A 19,364-nucleotide genomic window follows, 5' to 3' on the forward strand; every position below is an offset into this window, starting at 1 on the left:
ACCTTATATAAGTTCTCACCTCCAAATCATTACTTTATGAGTACCAAAACAAAAAACCAACCTTCCAACCAACCAAAACCAACAACAAACCAAACTAAACCAAAACAAACAAAAAACCAAAAACCCCAACCAAAACAAAAGGAAAAAAAAAACAACCACCAAACCAAAAATAGCAGAAAGTTACTTTTATTGGTGGTCTGGCTTCTATACTCCTTCAGGCAATGTCTGCATACCACCACAAGAAAACATCTTGGATGAATGCCAAGGTCTGGGAAGTTTCCCAGGCATTCTCCAGTTTTCTTCCCTTTACAGCTCTTTTAAGAACAAGTTCATCTGTAATTAGATGGGGTTGATTATTCCAGGCTTTCTTAAGTCAAATCACTGTGTCCATTCATTTTCAGTTTTTCTGGAAGATCTCTAATTCCGAGTTCAAGCAAATATATCTACACACACACCACTATGGGCTAATCATTCCTTTTAATTTACACCATGAGTCAGACTTTTTTGGTTGCTGCTTAGTCCCTCTTCTTGCAAAATCATTACTTTGGAATGTCTTTATGCCTTACACTGTGGATGTTGCTACTTCGTTACTTGCTGCTAAGCAAGATTTGGGTGTAGGAAAGGAGATGCAGGGTGCTGATTCGCTTCAGTCTTTATTTTTCTTCTCACTCTCCACTTTGTCCTGTTTGTCAGTATGAGCACTGTGGAGCTACTGATTCTCCAGACACTGAAACTGTGAAACAAACCTTCAAGTTGCAACCCCTCATGTAGAAGTTACAAATGTTGTCCTGAGTTTGCCCTATTTCTTGCATGTTTTGAAGAAAAGGGCTGCTTATGCTTACCCACATCACTTAATACTCCATTGACACACAGGTTTGTTTCTTCATTTGATGCAGCAAAGCAGATATTTTCCCTGTGGACTCAGGAGATTCTACTTGTTATTCCATTTTGCAGTTGCTCTGTAGTCCACACTCAATTATGTCAATGTTGTGTTGTGGCACTGGAGTCCCTGGGTGAGCAAGGATAGGCTGGATTCAATTTACACAGGGACTCTCAGCCAATGTCATCCAGTTCTAAATGCAGATGTATCTCTGGCCAGAGAGCTGGATGGGCTAAGGCCTCAATCAATCACATGTGCAATTGGAGCTCCTATAAAATCAGCTGGAGGAATAAACTCGAGGCTGTTTGTCACATGGAGCTTTGGGGTGTATGTGTTGTCCCTGTCTCCAACCAGTGAACCCACAAAACATGTGGATTTTAAACGTAATATTCTACTACTTGATTTATTCAGCTAAAATAACTTCAGTGTATTTATAACTCTCCATAGCTTTATCCTACAGGTAGGAGCTTACTGTTGTTTTCTTGTCTACCACACATCCTACTTAATGAGAAGGCAAATGATTTCACTTGACTAATAGTAAATCTATTGCTAGTCATATAATAATGACCTCACCAAGAAGGCTTGGAACAGGGCACAAAAGTACAGGATACAGAATAAAAGCCTCTCAGAAGAAGTTAAATGAAAGACCACTCAGTATTGTATGCTGAGACTTCAAAAGGTGCAATTTGCCTTCTTGCCTATCACATACTTTCTCTGCAATCTCAGGTGATCTAGAAATCAGAATAATATTTTATTATTGTAGAGTCAATTATTCTGTAGAGTCAATAGAAAGGAGTATATTCCTTTTCTGTATCATAGATGAAGCAGTAGTGAATGCCATAAAGATTGCTAGTGTTGCTGTAACTAATGACCCAAGATATTACAGATGAGATATAATTTTTAAAAATGTCAAAATATTTTGCTAGCCTATCTGGATGTATTTGGAAGAAAAGAAAACCATAATCCAAAATATTCTTTCAGGAGTAGAAACCCTTTCTATCTGAAAAAGAAAAGGTGGAGTTTATACAGAAGTTGAAGAAATTTCTCTAGTTTTAATTAGATAGCTATCAATTGCATTAATTCTGTAAAGAAAAAAATGTATATACATACATATATTTGCCACGAATGAAATAGACTGGTATGAAAATAATGTTGTAGAGAATAACAAGAGATATGTTCCTTTAGCTCTCAAGGGACAGAGATTTAGTTAGTTTATAACCTGCAGACATACAGAGGTTAAAAGGGAAGGGAGAGTGAATATGATGCACAGTAAAATGATAAACTCACTTGAGTTCATTGTTTTTGTCTCCTGGATGAGTTTTGAAGTTCTGTTTCAGGTTTATCTTTGAAAGGTGTTTTGTTGGTTACCCTTGAAAATCAGGAGAGAAAGATCAGAGATGAAATGACTGTTTTGAATAAAATCTCTCTAGTGGCAGCTAGATGTAGCCCTTACCAATTACCCATGCAAGGTCATTTCCAGTGCAAGTGATTGCTGATTTCCACTTACCTATTTCTCAGAAAAGCACAAAGCAAAGAGTGTGCAATGTGTAACATTATGGGGAGGAAAAAAAAAGAAAAGTAGAATTTAGTAATTTAGTTCTCCAGAGAAGTGTTCTTGTTGGGAAAAGTTTCTCCTCACATTATTGATGTGGGTCTTACAAGTGTTTTTCAGCACATTGATTTTTTTCCTGAAATAAATTTCAAGTATTTGTTTTTTCAGGAAGTGTTTCACGTAGATGATAACTGGACAGGAAAAAGTAGGCATGTCCTTACTTGGCTTTCATCACAAATTTAGTGGCTCTCTTCAGGCTATCTCTGCAATAGTCCAATATTGTTACTGTCTCCTCAGATGCTATGGTCAACATCAAAAAATGACAACATATAGAAGGCCAGCAAACTAACAAATATATCTCTGTATAACCATCAAACCTGACAGATGTATCAAAAGAAGTTGTATCATACAATTGTGTTCTTAAATGTCAACAGATTTGTCCAGTGAATATTTCTGAAATCCACAGGTTTAACTGGCTTTTCCAGCTCAGCTTGGTAGTCCATGAGAATCTATTGCATTGTACCTTGAAAGCTGAGACACAAACAGAGATTGTATAAAGCATAGAACTATACGGAGACTACAGAAGGCATTCAGAACACACTTGATCCAAGTGTGGAAACCAAGGTCACACTGTGCATAATTTAATTTATCTTAATTTATCTTATCAATGTCCACCTCTCTTTTCTTATCCAGCAGTTTTAGTAGATGTATAAATTATGTTTTCTGAGCATGAAAAGCACTCTTAAATGCCAGTGTAACTATAGTACAGCTTTTCAGTACACAGAAACATTCTTAAGTGAAAATTTCCTTGCCTCCAAAGTTTCTAATGTCCATCTGTTTATCACGCCCATGCTTATGTTCTACTTAAGAGCAGATATCCTTTCACAATACCAGTCAAGGCAGATCCTTTTCATTACTGATATATGCAAAAAATGGTATATTTGATTATATGATTTGCAGGTTTTTGCATTTAATCCCTCTGAAAATTAATTTTGAAAAATGTCAGATGCAGCTGGCTCTGTACTGGTTTAAAGCAAGAACCATTTTGGAAGAAGGAGCTCTTCTTGCATACCTCATACAACAGACCGTTTCACATTGCATAGGCAACAGCAAATATTATATTGCTCAAATTGAAAACACTTCATTGTGCTGCAATGTACTGCAGATTGTCTAATGGAAGGCACAAAAAGCTACAGACTGTTATACACTATACATGTATCTGGTATATTAAGAGATTTCTTGTCATGGCTTGACATTTGTAACAGCTTATGAATAAGCTTATAAAAGAGGATCCATAATTCTGACTCACTGAAAGTGAAGAAATTTTGATAATTTCATCCAGCCACAGCAAACTAGTATAATGAATATTAACACTCCCTACTTTTTTTTTTCCATGATATCAGATCATCATGGTCCAACAAACTGCAGTTACACCATGAGGAGACTTTTGCTTTACTAGATTAACTGAGAACAATGCAACAAGCCATAGCACAATTTTAGCATGCTAAAATAATTATAAAGTAATTAAGAACAAGATGAAGCTTCAGGCACTTTAAGAAACATTTTTAGGAAAAAAATCCAAATGCAGTGCAAACGTACCTTCTTGTCATTAAAGATGTTATTTTTCTTCCAAATATGAGCTTTATGAAATTTGTCAATAACTGAATGAATTTTGCAATACATACACTTTTATTCAAATAAGCTTGGGAAATAAAATCATGTATTTTTCAAACTTTCTTAAAATTTTATCCTCTTGTTAATTTCAACTGTGATTTTTCATGAGAAATGGTTGCTTCCATTTCTTCCTGACCACTAAAAAAGAATGTAATCCTTCTGCTATCATCTAATTAGCAGGAATGTGACTATCCATGCTGCAGGCACAGGCACTAACACAAGTTTGAGGAGCCACTGTGTAGACATCAATGAACACTTTATTAAATTACACAGTTTTCTAAGCAGGCACAGTCTCTCAATGCCCCAATTCTTTACGCTTTAGTGAACTGCCTCTGCTCTCTAAAGCTGTAAGGTTTCAGCCTGAGCTGAAGATATAAACTCCTGATGAGATTAGAGTGAGTTTTTAGATATTTGGCACGCTTCTGTGCTTATTCTATTTCCCTAATAAGGCTTAGAGTTTGCTGGCAGGTGAAAGCATTGGATAGCAAAGGCTAGGATATTTAAAATTCCACCTGCCCTGAAGGAAAAGAATGTCTTTCTCTTAACTGTTCAGCATTATTCATTATAATTCATTCTGCTCAGGCAAACACTTTATAGAGAGAGAGAAGGAATAGTCACCAGATCTAGATATTCAATGATCTCTCAGGTTTCATTTTTGGCAAAATTAATATGGAACTTTCTGATATTTTTATTTCCAGAGAAGCTATGATCTGTCAAAGATGAAATGTAAGGGATAAGAAAAAAAAATAGGGATTGGGGAGGGAGGGAGGGAGGGAAGGAGGAGGAAGGAAGTGGCGGAAGGAAGGAAGGAAGTGGCGGAAGGAAGTGGCGGAAGGAAGTGGCGGAAGGAAGTGGCGGAAGGAAGTGGCGGAAGTGGCGGAAGTGGCGGAAGTGGCGGAAGGAAGGAAGGAAGGAAGGAAGGAAGGAAGGAAGGAAGGAAGGAAGGAAGGAAGGAAGGAAGGAAGGATCAAATACTAAAAAGCTATAACTGCTTTGGGATTTCAGTTAGGTTTTATAATACATGAGGCACAAGACTACCCTTTTTTGTAAAGAAAATCTCTTCCAATAGTAAATATGGATGTTTTAGAAGACAGCATGGCTATAGGCTAAACACAAAGAGGATAATCAATTTAGGAAGATATACATGGGATGAATTCTCATTGGAGGAAGAAAGAGCCAAATTCACTATCAAGGAGAGTACAGCAGACAATTCATGGGATAAATACAACTACAAAATCTTATGGAGGGAAATTCAGAGGACTGTCAAGACCTCCTCTAAACCATGTGTCTAGGACTGTATCATTTGTTGTGGAAATGTGTGTTATGCTGGCTGGCAAGCAAGAGAACTTCAGTTGCTTTGAACCCACAAAAGCAAATTTAAAGCCACTTTAGAGATTAAATCAGATAAATGTAAAAGGATGTAGTTGATCTGGAATGAGCAATCCATACTCCTACAGGAGAATAGGGTGACCAGTGGTTGCAGTGGTCACTAGTAGCAGTTCCACCAGACATAGAAAGACATAATGAAAAGAAATAATGGCATTGAAAAAGAAGGGATAGAATTCAATGGGATGGAGCTTGAAAATATCTCAAGGAATACTCTGGTCACACCAGCTGCAGGCAGCCCATTTCAGAAAGCAGTTTACTCAGACTGTCCTTCAAATGCTTTAGTCACATCTCATTTCAGCTGCCAACTATGCCTGCAAATATATAGGAAGCTTTAGTTAACACTTAACCTAAATCACCGTGGATGTGAATGAAGTAAATTGCTTGGACTATCTGTGGTGTGCATTGAAAATAATTTCTTAATTTCAAGGAGTGGTTCTAAAAACTACAACCATAGCCCTTTCTTCATTTTGTTTTCTTTCTGTAGACTGGATAACCAGGTGTAGTTGTTCTTTCCATAAAAATAATTTTTTTTCCTAAATGTTTTGTTCCTAGCCTGATGTCTAATAATTTACATGTTATAAATAATTAGATGTGTGCTCAAAACTGAATGCTGAATTTACAACGAGGCTGTGTAGAGAGGAAGGACTATTTCATACTTCTTAAAAATAATATTCCTGTCCACATATCTTCTTTCCAGTTTTCTTTTTCTTCTTTTTTTTTTTTTAAGATAAGAATAAAAAATCCACTATATTGAGATTGTTCAGAACTATTATACTTCTGCATTATTTTCTCCAGAACTAGGGAGTTGTTGGGAGGACAGCATTAAAAGCAGAAGAATGGCAAGGGGGGGATGGTAGAATCTCTCAGGTGACCTTGCATCTGGGAATGCCAAGGCCTGGATAATAACAGTGCAGGAAACCTCACATATTGCACCTACTGCTGGTGATGTCGGTGTTTTCAAAATTTGGAGGCAGTCTCACAGTCGTGCATGAGCTCCCTGCTTTAGGAGAGATCAAAGCAAAGATCATAAAAGCCACAGAGGAGATCAGAGCATGGTGGTAAACTACATGTACACAGGCCCTTGACAAATGTGTGCAAACAGCAGGGCCACTGTCCATCAGGGTGGACTGAGCCTGATGGTGCCTGCATTCCCTCTTGAGAGTTGCTTCAGGATCCTCTGCTTAGTAAGTAACAAAATGATTTTACTCTTTTTATTTCAGACATGGGTTTGGGGTTGTTCTGGCTGCCTGCCTGTGTCAACTCAACACAGTAGTTTATTGTTATGCTGTGCAACCTATTATGATCTTTCCACTGTTTTGCTACATCCTGCAAATTTCAGATAGTGTCTTTATTTTTTTTTTTTTTAATACTTTGGGTTTTTTTTTCTTTAATTCAGCAGGGAGGGCTTATACACTCTATAAATTTACTAAATTAACTCTATACTTTTTCATCCTTATGCAGAAGAGTACTGGGTGGCCACCCTGTGGGACTTTAACTCAGTAAATACAATCAGATAAGAAAGAGTCATCTAGAAGGGAGAGCAGGTTGCCCCATGTAATGAAATGCTGTGGGTACCCCCCAATTTACAGAAATTATAAAGATTCAAATAATGTTTGCATGTTCACAAGTCACCCACCATTTAGTCACTGCTGCATGTATAACTTCTCAGACAAAACTTCAGCGACAGCGGTAAATTTAAGAATCTATGTAGAAAACTGCTATAATAGTGTGGCACTCTCAGTGTCTTACTGTCAGAAAAGGTATATTCAGTGTATGTAGAGAGCTAAGAGATTATATTTTAGCTATCCAGATAATCTAATTAACACAAAAAATCCTCATTAATAAACAGTCAAAATTGTTATGAAAGACAACTTACTAATATCTTCTGCCTTTTCTCTGGTCTTCTGTTCACCCTTTGAATGTCCCACTCTATCTTAAGCCTAAAGGTTTCACTCTTCTGTAAGAAGAAAAGGGAGAAGTTTTGGTGAGGCATCCAGAGATTTTTAGAGGGTAGAGGACTGTGTCCTTCACAGCAGGGGAACTGAGAGGAGTGTGTTTCAATTCCTTTTTGCTCTTCAGTTTAACATCAACTTGGAGTTATATTTTCCATGTTTTGGATTTCTGTTCACTTAACTATAGTTGTGGATATCCAATTACTGAACTACCAGTGGAACATAGATTGCATCCCTAACCACTTTGAATTTAGTATAGTGCATGTTTACTTGTATGGTTTTTTTTTTACAGTTAGAATTTTTAATACATAAATATACTTAAAATATGGTATGCTTATATATAATCTCCTGCAGGCCAAAAAATCAACTTCTCTAGCAAAAGTTGTAAAGTTTAATATTTCCTTTTGCTTTGTTTTCTCTGCTTGTTTTTCAGTACCTTTCTCCCCAAAATACTCCTTTGAATGAAGTTGTTTTGATGATTAGGAAATATTATTAGTATTAAAAATTATAATATCTCATCTCTGAAATGTTAGTTGTTGGGGTTTTTTTTTTAGTTTAGCACTGAACTATGTATATTCAATTCAAATTCCTAAGCAGATTAATTCTTGCAGGACTTCATAAAGAAGACCGAATTTTAAGGTTCAAAGGTATAACTGACTACTTTGCAAATTCCTATTGTAATTTAATAACTTGAAGTGTGGTCACTGTGTGTGCAAGGGTTCTGCTACAAGCTGTGAAATAAGCAGCTTATTGACAATTTACCAATTATCTTCTTAGTTCAGATTTAAGCAATTAAATTATGAATTACTTCAGTTGACTTCATTGGGATATAATACATAAAGTAATGAACATAAATCTATAATACAAGGAATGATGAGATTAGAATCCATTACAAATTGATCATTTGGCAGACCTAATTTGTCTGTTTCAAATACTCTTAAAATTCTTTATAAAAATGTATAGTCTTCTTTTCCCTTAAGGGATATCTTACACCAATGGGTTACACATACAGAGAGAAAGATTTGCTGTGTTTTGAGTTACAGGTTCTTGCAAAGCTGTCTTTTTAAAGTACTTGCTTCATCGCACTATGCTCTAAAGCATTAGAATTTCTGGTTTTTATAGGGATGGCAAATAAATGAACACAACTAAATTACCTGAGCTGGAGGCTCTTGTGAGGCTCAGTGAAAATACATCTTTTTCTGCACTTACCTGTCCTATTACTTCTACTTTTACTAGCTTTTTAAATAGTCCCTATTTCTTCAAATCCTAGCCAGAGGTTTGAATTTCATTCCTGACACCATGGAATAAGTCAGGAGCCAGAGTTCTAATGAAATACAGGCACCTTAGAAAGTTGCATAATTCAAGGAAGAACCAAAATGGTAGGAATTATGGCTCATGGCTGATGGCCATAGGACCTTTTGCAGTAGGCTGAAGGGTGGAGGAACTATGATAGAAGGTCTGGAGACTATATTGGTAACTCTCAACCAGTGGCTAGAGAGTCAAAAAATTTGGAGAAGACAGAAAGTAATAAAAGTTTCTCACTGTGGCTGTATATAAGAATAGCACTGTTGACATCAGCTTTGCAGAGTAAGAAAAAAACAAGAACAAAATATGCTCTGCTTGCTTCCAGTATAATAAAATTAAATATTATTCTCCTCATGAGATTCCAACACAGTTTAATCTAATTTTTCAGAAAGCATCTTCAGTTCCAAAAATTTCTTTCTTTTGTACAAACATAGCAAAAAGGATTGAAAGACAAGATTAGAGCTGTGAATAGCTCCCAGCTGAAAGAGAAATGGAGAAAACAGGACCAGCATTGCATAAATATCTTTCCTTAAACAAGCTTTTTGAAATGTCACATAATTAAAATTCAGTTCAAGTTTGACCAAGGTCAAATACAGAACAAAATCCTTAAATGGTAGGTATCCCAAGTAAAATTTTTGTTGTTCAAATTTGCTCCTCACAAGAGAAATTTTCTACAATTTCTTTATTAAAAAAAATAAAAAACCACAGTCTTTTGATCTGTATTAAATTTTCTATTTTAAATTAGGTTCTGCTGAATTCCGAAAGCAACTATATATGAATGCCATAAAAAAAACAAAAAGAGGACATAACTTAATATAGAAATAAAATCCCTAGTGTAAACTTCTGTCTTCTGAACCAGTAAGTGGCACTTGGACACATGCATCAGTTGAAAGCATTCATGGCCCATCTTATACAGATGTTAAATCTTAAAAGTTTCAAATGGCATGAAGTCTGCTTTAGTATTGGAGGGAGGGTTTGCATGAATGAGAAGCAATATATAGTATTTTTCAAATTTTGTAGAAGCTGAAAATCACATGAATACATTTTGAACAGCATTAAAACATTTTCTTCTAAATTCTGAGAGCTATAGAAGTGATCAGCCTGTGGAAAGTACTGCCTAATGGTTTTAAAACTGTTACCTGAAAGCTAATGGTGATTTAACAGCTTCAGTGATGATTGATCCATGTCTTGCATACTAGAAATTGTTCCAAGAAAACTCATTAGAAATAATACAATTACACAAACCTGTATAAAAAAGAGCACAGTTGGGCACAATGTTCTTCTGTAGTAATTTTAATGTAATTTAGAAGGATATAACACAAAACTATGGGAATTACACAGGAGAATATTACACAGAAATTAGACATATCTGATAGATTTTAAAAAGCTTTAATTTTTTTTCCTTTGTTTCTTTTCTATTGTGAAAAAAATTCAAGAAGCGATCTTCTGTAAAAATAAGTAGAGAGAGATTTGATGAGAAAGATTGGTGAAACAGTTTAATTTAAAACTATTTATAACTATTTTAAACTCTTTAAATTCTTTAAAAAAAAATACTTTAAGCCAGCAAAGCTATTTAAACTCTTCTGAGTTCTCTCTGCTAAGATAAACTTTTTTTCCAAAGTTTGAGTTTTCCAACTTATTTTCCAGGGAATTAAAAAGAAACAAAAAACAGCCACACAAACAACAAACAACGAACAAAACCACCAAAAAACCCTAAACACCAAAAAAGCAAACAGATGAAAAATGTTTATTCCTCCATTCACTCTTCCAGCACAGAATCCAGATATGCAATCTAATACAGAACTCAGATTTCGGTTTACTTTCTGTAGTTATGGATTAAAAGGTTTCCTTCATCTAATTGTCTTCAATTTTTTCCTTTATACAATGCTTTTTATTAGTTTAGTATGTTTTTTTCTTTTTTGCTAGCTCATTTTTAAAGGTAAATGTTATTACTTTAGAGTAGACTACTATCAAACTCATCACATTTAATGCAGGAAGCTGAATGCCAACAGGACTCTCAAAGGAGAGAAAAGTCCTTGCTGGTATGTACATCCATTAAGCAGCTGTGCTTGCCAAGTACATTAGCTACTTTTGTGAGTTTAACAAATTTCATCTGAGCTTTCATTCTGCTGACCTAATTTAACAAGAAGGAAATTCAATAACAACCCCTAATATTGAAGCATTATTTCCCAAGAGGCATTTAACAACACTTCTGCATCAAATAATAATGTGTGGATAATGGAATATATATACTGAGGGCAACAAGAAAGTGAAAAAAGGGGAAAAAAGAAAGGAAACACTCCCCCCCATACACACACACACACACACATACACACACACACACACACACACAAAGGAAAAGAGAGCAAGAGAAGAAAATTCTATATACCCTTTACAAAAACCCCAATATTTTTCAAAATTTTACGGAAATAGTTTTCAAAGTTTTAGGGAAATTGAGAGAGAGAATTTCAACTTTGACTTTCTTATGGTCTTTAAGAAGACATATTTCTAATTATCGTAGAATAAATCTTTTGCCCTCTTCTCTCAGTTAGTATACCTTTGTCTGAACACAAGTATGAGTTGTGATAAATTATTTCCAAGGTGCAGTACCACATCTCCAGCTTGCACATGCTGATATAATTCAGCATATGTATCATATTCATCATTAGCTTATATTAGAACTGATTGTTCTGTAGCTTATATTAGAACAGATTGTTCTGTATATTAATCAAAGTTCACAAATGAGGTAAATGTCAAAATTTTAGGAGAAAGGGAAAAGGGGTAATTGAAATTATACATAATTTGGTGTTTGTTTTGACCAGTGGAAATGGGTATCTGTGAGTTAATGAGAACAGGGTTGGGGCCAAAATCGTTAATAGCAGTGGCTTTGAGAAGTTGTTTGGACTTCCAAATGCTGGGAGAGAGGGGACAATGTTCCCTGAGTAAATTTAACTTGAAGGCAGTAACTGGTTCCTGAAAAGTATCTGTTCAGTTATTAACATGCCTGCCCACAGACACAGTTTTTAAACTATGTCACTATATTTCATAGTGTACCCACTTTGAAAATCCTGACATTTTATGATAAGCTCCTTTAATCAACACAGGCTTACTGGAAATAGCTTGAGTAACACATCAATATCAAATTGAAATACAGGAAGAATTTCTGAAATGTTTACATAGCTCTTAGAAAAATCAAAATATTTAAGAATAGTGAAATATAGTGTAAAATTATTGAAAGAAAAGAACATTACTTGCCTATTAAAATCAGCAAAGAAGAGAAAAATCAACCCAAGCTTATTACTACTTTTTTGCCACATGTGGAAGAATATTCAAGGAAGTGCAACAACCATCATTGTTTTTTATGGGTATGCTAGGAAGAGTAGTAAAAAAAAAAAAAAGGGCATAGAAGTAAAATAAAGAGAACTTGACTGAATTTCTCTTGCTGAAAAAACATCTCATGGTTCTGCTAGATAAAGAAAGAAATAAAATAAAGCAAAGTAAAAAAAAAAAGTAGAGACAAAAAATGGTGAGTTGAGAGAGCCTTGCCCTCTCCCTGCAATATCATTTCCCATAATGAGATTAAATTCAGTATTTCAAGATACTTGGAAAACAGGCTGTCATATTTTGAAAAACTTTTCTTACATTTTAAGGCTAAGCTCGCATCACTCCATATTGCAAGACCATCTCAAGAAATTTTTCTGTTTAAAAGTTTGCTTCGTATCATGTTGTAGTTCTTCTGATGCATATGATATTTCCTTTTACCATTTAAAATACCCTGGAGAACTGGTGTTTTACCATTCGTAATTTCTAAAACTACTTTGTGTTAGAGTTTCATGTCTCTTGATACTAAGATTAATAAAACACTGAAATTCTTGTAAATGAAATTGGGTGGAAAACATTTGAAGCAAAGGCAGCAGTATTTAATGTGTAAGTTTCAGCAATATTTATCCACCAGTCTAAATAAAGAACACTCTTAGAAGTTTCTAAATTGAAACTTTTTTTTAAATGGCACTCTTACTTTTTTTTAAGGAAGTATCCTTACGACAGCTACCTGATATATTCAGTGTTCCCCCTATATGGATAACCTTTCTGTTTCTGACCAGACTGCTTTCTGTCACCACGTTTTGTATATGAAGGGTACAATAGCAGTGATGTTGGACGCTGAGTGAATGCATTTCAACTTACGTTGTCTCTTCTCTGTTTAGTTTCAGGATTTGGTTACTGTATACAGTTCAGAGATGAGCTACTGGAAGCTGCTTGGCTGCATCAGAAACTAGATACATAAAAAAACAAGCCAAGAAAAACAAAACTTTACGCTCCACTGCCGACCGGCTTGAAGAGCATCAGCAGTGGAGAACTATGACAATACAGCAAGTCCTATTACTTCTGCTGCTCTGGATGTGGCTGCCACATCCCTGCCATACAGAAATGCTCTTCAGAAGGACTCCTGATCTCAGACCCAGAAACTTTGGAGGACGTGCTTTAGGGAATGATGGGAAAGCAATTCACCGCCAGAAGCGAGGCTGGATGTGGAATCAGTTTTTTCTTTTAGAGGAATACACAGGATCTGATTATCAGTATGTAGGCAAGGTAGGTTTCTCATAAGGTTTTCTGTATAATTTTCAAGTGTTCTTATCTTTCCACAGTCTTAATTTCTGTGTTTTATTCTAATGTGTAAGAAGCATATTTCCAAGAAATAATGTTTCTCCTACTAGAATCAGTAACTTAATGTTGCTAGTTAAAACTACTGAGAATTACTTGAAGGAAACAAATGAAAATATTTTTCACAGATATGTTTGTTTAAGGACATCATACCTATCAGCAGCCCACTCAGTATGCCTTCATCATCAAAACATATTATTATATAAATCATTATAAAATAATTTTCCAACTCTGTCTCTGAATATTTCATGTTTCATACAAGATATTGTATTTTTTTCTATGCTTATGTTTGACGAATGAAACCTTTTTTGAAGAAAAAATTTTCTTCCTCTTTATCTCTCCCTGAAAATCAATTAACTGCAGGGAGTACAGTTTATTTGCAAAGCATGTGATAGAAATCATGTGGTTAGGAATTGAACTTCAATAGAAGACAGCAGACTGATACATGTGACTGTGTGGCTTACTAGAGGTATACACAAATGATACTGGAAGCATCCTTTAAATAATTTTTTCTTGATGTTTAGGTTTTCCCAAATAATTTATTGAAAAATACATAATGTATAATGCAACAATAACATTCAAACAGGTACGAGATGTTAATTCAAAGTGGTAATTTTCTTGAAAATGAAATTTAGTGTCAGCAGTAATGGGTACAACACAGCAAAGAAATTCAATTTTCTATAAAGCAGATTTTCAATATTTACATGGTTTTGAACCTGAAAAAATTCACAGTGAAATACTGACTTTTTTAGAATCATTGAATCACATGGCAGCTAAGATTTTAAGGCATGTTTGGAAATCAACTAGTCCAAACCCTATGCTCAAAGCAGGGTAAGTTTGATTTTTTTCACGACCATGTCCTGTCAGATTTTAAATAGCTCCAAAGGTAGAGACTCCACAATCTCACCAGACAAACTATTGAAGTGTTTGACCACCCACTCAGTAAAAGATTTGTTCCTATATTTAAAGGGAGTTTCTTGTATATCACATTGTGCCTATTGTCTCTTGTCACTGAGCACCACTGAAAAGAAACTGGGCCTGTCTCCCTTACTTCTTCCCAACAAGTATTTGTATACATTACTAAGGTCTGTGCTGAGCCTTCTCTTCTCCAGGCCGAACAATCTCAGCTCTCCTCATATGAAAAATGCCCTACTTCTCTGCTCAGCTTTCTGGCTATTTCCTGGACTCCACTCCAGTAGTTCTGTACCTCTCTTCACATTTGGAGCCCAGACCTTGACACAGAAGTACAGATGTGTCACACCGGGGCAGAGGAGAGAGGAAGGATTATCTCTCTTGATCATCTCTCCACTGGTGATCTCTTCCAAATGGAGCCCAGGGTTCTGATGACCTCTGCTGCAAGGGCACATTTCTGGCTGCTGCTCAAGAGGACCCCAAGGTCACTCTGCAAAACTGCTATCCAGCCAGCCGGGCCCCAGCATGTATTGGTGTATGGCAGCATTATATTATAGAACATTTATTGGAAGAATTAAGGACACTGGAGGATTTGTGAAAGGAAATGCTTATTAAAACTTATGAAATTTAAACACTAAGTAAAAATTTAGGAGTGCAGGCTTATGAATTACTAAGCCATTTTCTATTTGTTGCCTTGAGTCTATAATATTAGCACTAGCATTTAAATACTGCAGCCATTTCCAAAGCATGTTGAGAGTCTTGTAAATAGTCCCTAAATTTATTCCATCCAGTTCTCAAGTGTAAAGTCATGACTCCCACGTGTTCCTAAGCAAGTAGGCCAGTTCCTCAGTCTGGTTCAGGTTCATAGCTTATGAAAATTAACCTTGCCCACAAAACAAGAAGGGTCACTGTATCAAAACACTTCATTATTATCTTGAAAGTATATTGCTTACGACAGTCCTAGGAAATAAATAGCTTTACAGAGCACCCAGAACTTCATATTTAAGGACCTTCAGAAGCATACTGATTACTTTTTTCCTATTGTATTTTTTTTAATATTTCTGATTTCAAATCATGAAGAGGGAGTGCTGTTACTTAAAATTTTTCTTCCAATCAAAAATAATTGAAGGAAAATTCTTTAGAGAGATAAAAGCTTAATATTTTTTAGACTAACTCGCCTCTATTAGAAAAGCTGCTGATAAACATTGAACTACTTTGTCTGAGAGAAAATAAATGTTTGCAAAAGTGAAGTGATAAGTAGAGATAAGTAAAATGACGGATTAAGAATACAGCACTGAGAAGAAACCTGATTAGCTGTTAAGACAGCCCTTTCAGCTAGTTTCTTCTGCTTAGAATAAAAGAGTTGTTAATTTTCAAAAGCAAATTTAAAATTAAACAGTAAAATTGCCCAGTAGTAATTTTGTGACATGTTTGGGAAAAGGGTTGAAAACACATGTAAAATCAAGAGTATCATAGCATAGTACTTGTTCAGGGAGAGTTTTACACAAAGGAAGCTAATGGAAAGAGATATAATTATATGTGGAATAAAAAAATTGATTGTTACATTAATTATGATTTTTTCTGATAGTCCAAAATCTCAAATGATTAGGTAAATAAAGAATTACTGATGAAAATTTTTCTGTGAAAATTTTTCTATATAAATTTTTGTAGTATCTAGCTCCTTTCTCTTGGTTTTGCACTTACCTTTCCAGTGGCCATCTCAGTTCCTTGCTCAAAATATTTCCAGATTTTTCCTTTTACCTGATTTTATCCAGAGACAAAACTATTTTGATAGGTGGATGACATGAAATGCCACTTTCATGATAATTTCTCTGCAGTGTGTTTGGAAATTTTGGGAGATAATAAGAGAACTCAGTGATTCATGGCCAATGACTGTGAGATAATTTTTGTGCAATGCCAGTGCACGAATCAGCAGAACTTCCAAAGCTGATTCATCTGGATTTATGGTTTACATCTTTTGCTTTCTGATCTCATGACTGATATAATTTTTCTAATTTCATAACCTGCATCTAAACATCTGTCAGAGAAACTTAATAACTGGTGAATGTGAAACAAGTGTCTACAATTCACAATGCAATTTATGCACTCATTTATTCACTATTTTGGTCACCTTGAGAATGTTCAACTACAATAATATGATGGAAATGGTGCTCACTGAATTATTAGGATAAAAAGTCCCATAGCAACAGCAGCATGCCTTCTTTAATCTGTGTGAAATAGTGGCAGAGTACATATTGGCTGGTTGTGGACATTCCCATGTTTCTTTAGATCAGTATTTATTATTATCACAAGAAAGAGGATGATCATCCTTTCCTTTATGTAATACAGAGCATCCTTAGAACAGATATCAAAATTATGTAGAGTGATTTTTGTAGATGCAGAACCTCAAATAATGGTTCCAGCTGTATTTCTACTAAAGGCTGAAATCATAAAGAGCCATGTGGAAAAAGAAACCTCTCCCTCTCTCACTATATATATATATATATATATATATATATATATATATATATATATATATATATATATATAAAAAAAATACTATTTGTCTTTGAGGTATCTTAACAAAAGAAAGAAGAAAATCTGAAGAAATTTAGAAAAAATTTCTTACTAGAAGAAAAGCTGAGTAAAAGTAATCCTCCCAGTTGCAGCTAAACAATGCAGGAATGTTCTAAAAGAAGTGTAAACCTCATGTCAGAAAACCACTTTATTAATATTATGGAAAGTTGATTATTTCTATTTCTTTTCTTAGTATACAGTTTCAAGGCCCATTTATTGTTTTTCAGATTAAGTGCTGAAATTATAAAATATGATGCATTTTCAAACCTGTTCTAAAAAACTTCAATTTACTTTGAGTATATCCAGAAAAAAAAAAGCTTTTAAAACAAAACTTTATTTTCTAATATTTGTCACCTAAAAGAAACACTACTATGTACCAACAATATCTTAGTACAGGGCCATTTAAAAATAAATTTTCAAATAAATTCTTTATACATGTTAAAGTTTATTTCCCCTCTTTATTATCTCAACAGATCTTGCCAATTGTTTATTTTTCCAGATATTCTCCCAACTTAGCTTTCTGAGGTAGATATTAACTTTTCTAGCAATATCCATTACGGTAGTTCTATTGCATAAACAACCAACTGACACAAATCTTTCAGCACTTTGAGAGACTGAGGTTCTTAGTAACACTGCAGTGCCTTTCAGTATCTCAAGGGATAATTTATCATATATTTGCACATAACTGTATGTAGCATTTGTGTGTGTCATATTAGAACTGTTACCAGAAAGGATTATCCTGGCAGTATTCACTTTCACCTGCTTGTAAGTGTAGTCATTACGTTTGATGGTGTAAAGAGCAGAACATGTCAACCTCACTTAGTTCCTTTCACTTCAAGAATCCCAACCCAGATGTGATTCTGAGGGAAAGTCTCAGCAAGCTGTGTGTGCATGGCACATTTTCAAGAGCAGCAGTTCCAGTTCCAGTAACTGTCTATTGACACTGTGGATGATGTACCACATAACAGTCAGAAAGACATAAAGCAGTGAAGCCTGGGATGTTGCTTGTATTTTTCTTTCTGATGAAGCAGCTACCAAAAGTACTGGTTGGAAGAGGGTAGCACAAAATATCGTGTTTTGATTTCAAAGGATTCATCATCAGGTGTGACATATACAATAAAAGGTCCCAATGAAGTGATGTTATTGTAGTGGTAAGGTAAAACTTACCAAACCCTTTTAAAAATCTCGGCATTTTGATTTCTGAAAAGGATTTCTACCATATTTCTTTTTTTTTTTTTTTTTTTTTTAAGACCTTTGTAGCTATGAGAGACTGAAGAGTAGGGTTTTGAATTGCAAGTGCTCATGTGCAGGCTTAATATTTGGTGTGAAGATCTGACTGAGAGATATAAAATGCCTTTTCTTTCTGGTGACGGTAATCAGCTCTGTGGCACTGAAGTTCTGTAGAGGTTGAATTTTCAGCTAGAGCAGATTCTCATGACAGAGATCAATAAAAAAGAATGGAAAGGGATGGAAGATAGTCTGCAAACTGAATAAATGAATAGTGATCTGTCAAGGTGAAAGAGGGCAGCTAGTCCTTTAACAGTTTCCATGTGAGGTGGTTTTGGTATAATTCCACTGGAAGCAAAGCCCAAGTTATTCACTGCTGTGTATCTTCAAAAACCTTATTGAAGATACTGCAGTGTGATGGAATTGACATTTGAGAAACAAGAACATTTAGAAATTTATTTCTTTCTCAGCAAGACTTAAAATATTGAATGTGAAGAGGGTTATTTAAGGCACCAATTCATTTCAAGCATATGAAAAATTGCTTTTGGGGGTACATGTGAGGCGTCCTAGAAATTTAAGAACAGGTCAGCAGTGTCAGAGTGTAATATTGTTTTCCCATAACATCAGAGACATCAAAAGCTTTCTGTAGGATTGTCCTGAAGGCTGATTGATTCTCAGTGACTCTGGGAAAGATTCATTCTCAAAGTCTGTTGAGTCTCAGCTTAGTGTAAGTTTATGACTATAACTGCTGAGATTCATCACTACTCTAAATTGTAAAGTGTGCAGAGGGTTGATATTTTTTGTTTGCAAAAGGGTTATTCCTTTGGAAACCTCAGTGTCTGCTGGAGGCTCTGATTTCTTGCTTCAGGAAACAGCATCTGAAGGTGCTGGTGGCAAAGAGCTAACGAGGCTGAATACTAAGGTTTTATTCTCATTAATAATGAATTGTTTGTTAGCTACTGTTCTGGATGTACCCCTACAAGTCACTGGGTTTTGCTGGATGACAAAGAATGCTATTTGCAACTGTTGAAGAATGCAAAGGCTTTTTAGTATCTACAAGTTTTTAGTGATGACCAAAAGGACCACAGTTGCTGTGTGCCTGAATTTGAAGCCAGATAAATTTGCTCAAAGACTGTGGCTTCACAGCCTTGGACAGATGTGTGTGTAAGTTTCTTTAAAGTGTTGTCTGCTCAGAAGAAAAGAGAGGTGTAGGCACTTGAGTAGGGCATACTGA

At 35.2% G+C, this 19,364-nt stretch overlaps 1 protein-coding gene across 1 annotated transcript in view; it reads left to right on the top strand.

Annotated features, from left to right (window-relative positions):
• Nucleotides 1-19,364, top strand: part of CDH10 (cadherin 10) — a 91,961-nt gene that overhangs the window by 24,690 nt on the left and 47,907 nt on the right. Inside the window, exon 2 of the mRNA XM_059854363.1 lies at nucleotides 12,958-13,342. Coding sequence (XP_059710346.1) covers nucleotides 13,112-13,342 — 231 coding nt within the window. The 5' untranslated portion in view covers nucleotides 12,958-13,111. The remainder of the gene's footprint in view (nucleotides 1-12,957; nucleotides 13,343-19,364) is intronic.

This window comes from Haemorhous mexicanus, chromosome 1 (assembly GCF_027477595.1).
Source record: "Haemorhous mexicanus isolate bHaeMex1 chromosome 1, bHaeMex1.pri, whole genome shotgun sequence".
NCBI classification, from domain to species: Eukaryota; Metazoa; Chordata; class Aves; order Passeriformes; family Fringillidae; genus Haemorhous; species Haemorhous mexicanus.